This window comes from Condylostylus longicornis, unplaced genomic scaffold (genome assembly GCF_029603195.1).
Source record: "Condylostylus longicornis isolate FDR11 unplaced genomic scaffold, ASM2960319v2 ptg000209l, whole genome shotgun sequence".
In the NCBI taxonomy this organism is placed as follows: domain Eukaryota; kingdom Metazoa; phylum Arthropoda; class Insecta; order Diptera; family Dolichopodidae; genus Condylostylus; species Condylostylus longicornis.
The window spans coordinates 126,964-130,473 of NW_026578176.1; the positions used below are offsets into that span (position 1 = coordinate 126,964).

At 26.6% G+C, this 3,510-nt stretch overlaps 1 protein-coding gene across 1 annotated transcript; it reads right to left on the reverse strand.

The window, feature by feature from the left end:
- Positions 1-413: 413 nt before the first annotated feature.
- On the reverse strand, positions 414-1,409 carry LOC129616447 (transcription elongation factor 1 homolog). The gene is made up of 2 exons (XM_055532070.1): positions 1,147-1,409; positions 414-1,081 (listed from the first exon to the last, which is right to left on the reverse strand). The coding sequence occupies exons 1-2, from the start codon at positions 1,260-1,262 to the stop codon at positions 949-951; spliced, it is 249 nt and encodes an 82-aa protein (XP_055388045.1). The 5' UTR covers positions 1,263-1,409; the 3' UTR covers positions 414-948.
- Positions 1,410-3,510: the final 2,101 nt, after the last annotated feature.

The window sequence follows — 3,510 nt, forward strand, 5'->3', positions numbered from 1 at the left end:
TTCAAGATTTTATATGCTACATTTAAGCTTGAAAAAAATCACATAAAAATACATTTTAAAAATCTAAAAAGGAAATTAATTAGCTGTTGTGGATGAGTACTTGATACAAAAAATCTTTTTTTGAATTTAGAATATTGGGTGCATATCTAAATTAACGAATATTCTGACTTTACAGCCAGTTTATTAATATAGCAAATCCCATTATTTTAGTAAGTCTACTTTGCCAGTTTAAGCTAGTACGTTTATTACCGGTCGAAGTATAATTGTTTTAGATCCTTATTATGATCAATGAAGCGAATATGAATTTTTGGTATTATTATTAACGAATTCGTCAAAAAGTTAGGCGAATGAGCTGCCAAATCTGTCGAATGAAAATTATGTTACAAGATTAGTGAATGAAACCAAAATCAAAATAATACATAAGCGTTTTTTTATTGGAATTATAGCATTTATAGTGATATAATGGAAAAATCTAAATTATCATAATTCCACAAATTATTGCAAAATACTAATTTTTTAATATCAATTTAAACGTGGGAAAAACGAAACAAAAACAATTCAACCATTTAAATTAATGAAAAACCCCGTAATTGCTAAAGGTAGAAAAATACGATTCTTTCTGCAAAAAAACAATCACGTGTAGTATTATCCTTATATATTTTCGGCAGCTTTTTTGATGTCTTGTCTAGAATGGCATTCGATTCGCCTAGCTATTCACTCCACCGACCATAATAAAGGTATTAATACGTTTAAAATAAAACTAGTATACTTGTTTCTATTTTGCTGCCTATGTACCATAATTTTAATATTTATCAAAAATGTGTAAAACTCTCGAAGTTTTGAATATCTGAAGGTAAACTTGGTTTTCTTGCTGCTTTCCACTCAATTGTACATATGTAATTCCCACAACGTACATATGTGTCCTTCATAGTTTCACTAATAAACATATTAATTAGCTTGTTCACATGCATCTACCCAATCATTATAAACATCTATAGGCTCCGATAAAAAATTAATAGTTGTTTGATAATCCTCCAAACATACTCTGCAAATTATACGTGCAGAATTACGACTTTTATCCCTAAAAAAAAATTTGAGTTTGTACGCTGAAAAAGTATACACATGTACATATTTTAATTAACATACATCTTTACGTCGCAAGATTTTTCATGATTACAAAAAGGGCAATTAAATTGTTGGTCCAGCGGCACAATAGCTTTTCTTTTTGGTGGTGGCTTTCGTTTTGATTTCCGACGACCCATTTTTTTTATTTTATTTTGAGTTACATTGAAGATGACATAATTAAATTAATCCAGGTTTGAATTAAAAGTACGTAAATTTTAATTTATATATCCTATTCTGCAACACAACCCAACTACATGAATTAACAAAGCGTATCCATTAGAGGTGGACTGTCGATGGCACTATCGATTCTATCGATAGTTTTCAACGATTAAAACTATCAATAATTTTAAAGTCGATATAATACTATCGCCATATAATCATCAATTCAATTATATCGTCATATAATCATCAATTCAATTATTCAAAATATCGTTTTGATTTTTATGAATTCCCTAACATTATTTTCGTACGTATACACATTAATTTGAAAATTTATCTTTTTTTTTTTCCAAATATTTCGTGAAGATTTTGAGTTTTTTATCGATAAAATAAAAAGTTAAAGGTTAACAAAATATTTGTTAAATAACAAAAATGTTTAAAGTTAATTTTATGCTACTGTCTGTGTGTCTGTTTACAAAACTTGTACACCCTTGACAATGAAACTAATTTTCGTAGAACATAATTTTAGTCTATCTCCCCCCTTCTAAAAGTTATAACCCCCCAAAACCATAAAAATGCTAGTTTTCAGCTATTTATTGTAGTACAACCATCTGCATTTTTTAAATTTTATACATTATACGACATAGGAAGTTGCGTTACAAAACGATCGATATATCACGATACTTTTCATGATGCAATACATCGAAAGTTCTCCAACACTAGTTTGCATGACTAGTTACCTTGCTAGCAATAACACTTTTATGAAATATCACGGTCTAATAATTTTTAATGTCTACTGAATAATCGATGGCAGTTCTTTTTTAGAATAAAAGCGTCATCGGGGAGAAATGTTTTATTTCATTATGCAATACAAATACATAAAAATACTAAATAGACTTGAACCAAAAACTAAAAATTCTTTAAAAATAACTAAACGAAATTTAATGTTCTTACAAACTAGAATAATGAATTATAGGTAGCAAAACAGGTTACAGGTTATTTATTTTGTTTTTTTAGGTAAAACAAAAATAGTACATATGTGTATGTACATAATAAGAATTCTTTTTGGGAAAAAAAAGTTGAATTTACTTTTTTTATTAACTATATAACATATTTACATAAAAAAATAAAATTTTGAATCCTGAAGTATACTTTATTGTTACCTTGTTCTTTGGAAAAATATCATTTAGGTATATAATTTAGGATCTCCTTTTCTCGTAGACTACAGTTTCTTATAGAAATGCAACCTTCGACGCTACTTCCTCGAGGAATTTCTATTTATATAAAGTAATCATGTATATTATTATATTTTATTTAAATATGCATACAATAAAAACTTTAAAAAATACACCAAATCTTACCAATTTATTAAGCAATTTTCTTTTTAATAAACTTTTAAACATACGTATTTTTCTTTAAAAAAAACCTTTATTTTATACAAAATATTACGAACAAAAGACAAAATTTAATTAATATAAATTATAAATCTTTGATTTATTTAATAACTCAAATGATAAATATTCACTGAATTTAAATTAAAATAACATTTTAAGCAACATACAAAATTATTTTACCGCTTAGCGATCCTAGAATTTTTTTAATGAACTGCTACTGGATAACGAAAGACTTAAAAAGTAACATTGTGTCTAATTTAAAATTTCGCTCCATATTTTGAAAACTTAAAAAATCTGTTTTTGTCAAAAAATCATTTTTTCCACTTGATAAATATTTTTAAATACAATAGCCTGAAAATGTCAAAAGTTACGCATAGGTTAATAAAATTCCTGAAATAATTCTTAAAAAAAAAGATTAAAACCCGGAAAACTTCCAACATTTTTTTTGTTTTTTACTTATTTCAGGTGTGCAATAGCATACATTTATATATAACAATATCCGTGACTTCAATAATGCCCTTACGACGTAAATTCCAAAAAGTTTAGCAAAAGCTCTTGACATTGTACACTTTTCCTAAATGCGTTTTGTATGTAGTGGAGACGTAAAATAAAAGTAAATCGGGTATCGAAAAAATCGAGCACGTTTTTCTTATACCTTGTCATATAAATGTTGCCAGAAATAACCGATAAAATAAACTAGCATATATTTTCAGCAATAAAGTTCTAGTTATCAAGTTTTTTTTCTTAAAATACAGCATAAAAATGCTACGTTTTTAATGATATGGTAAAGTTTTATAAAAATGAACATTTGTGCAGAACTGAGACGGTACTA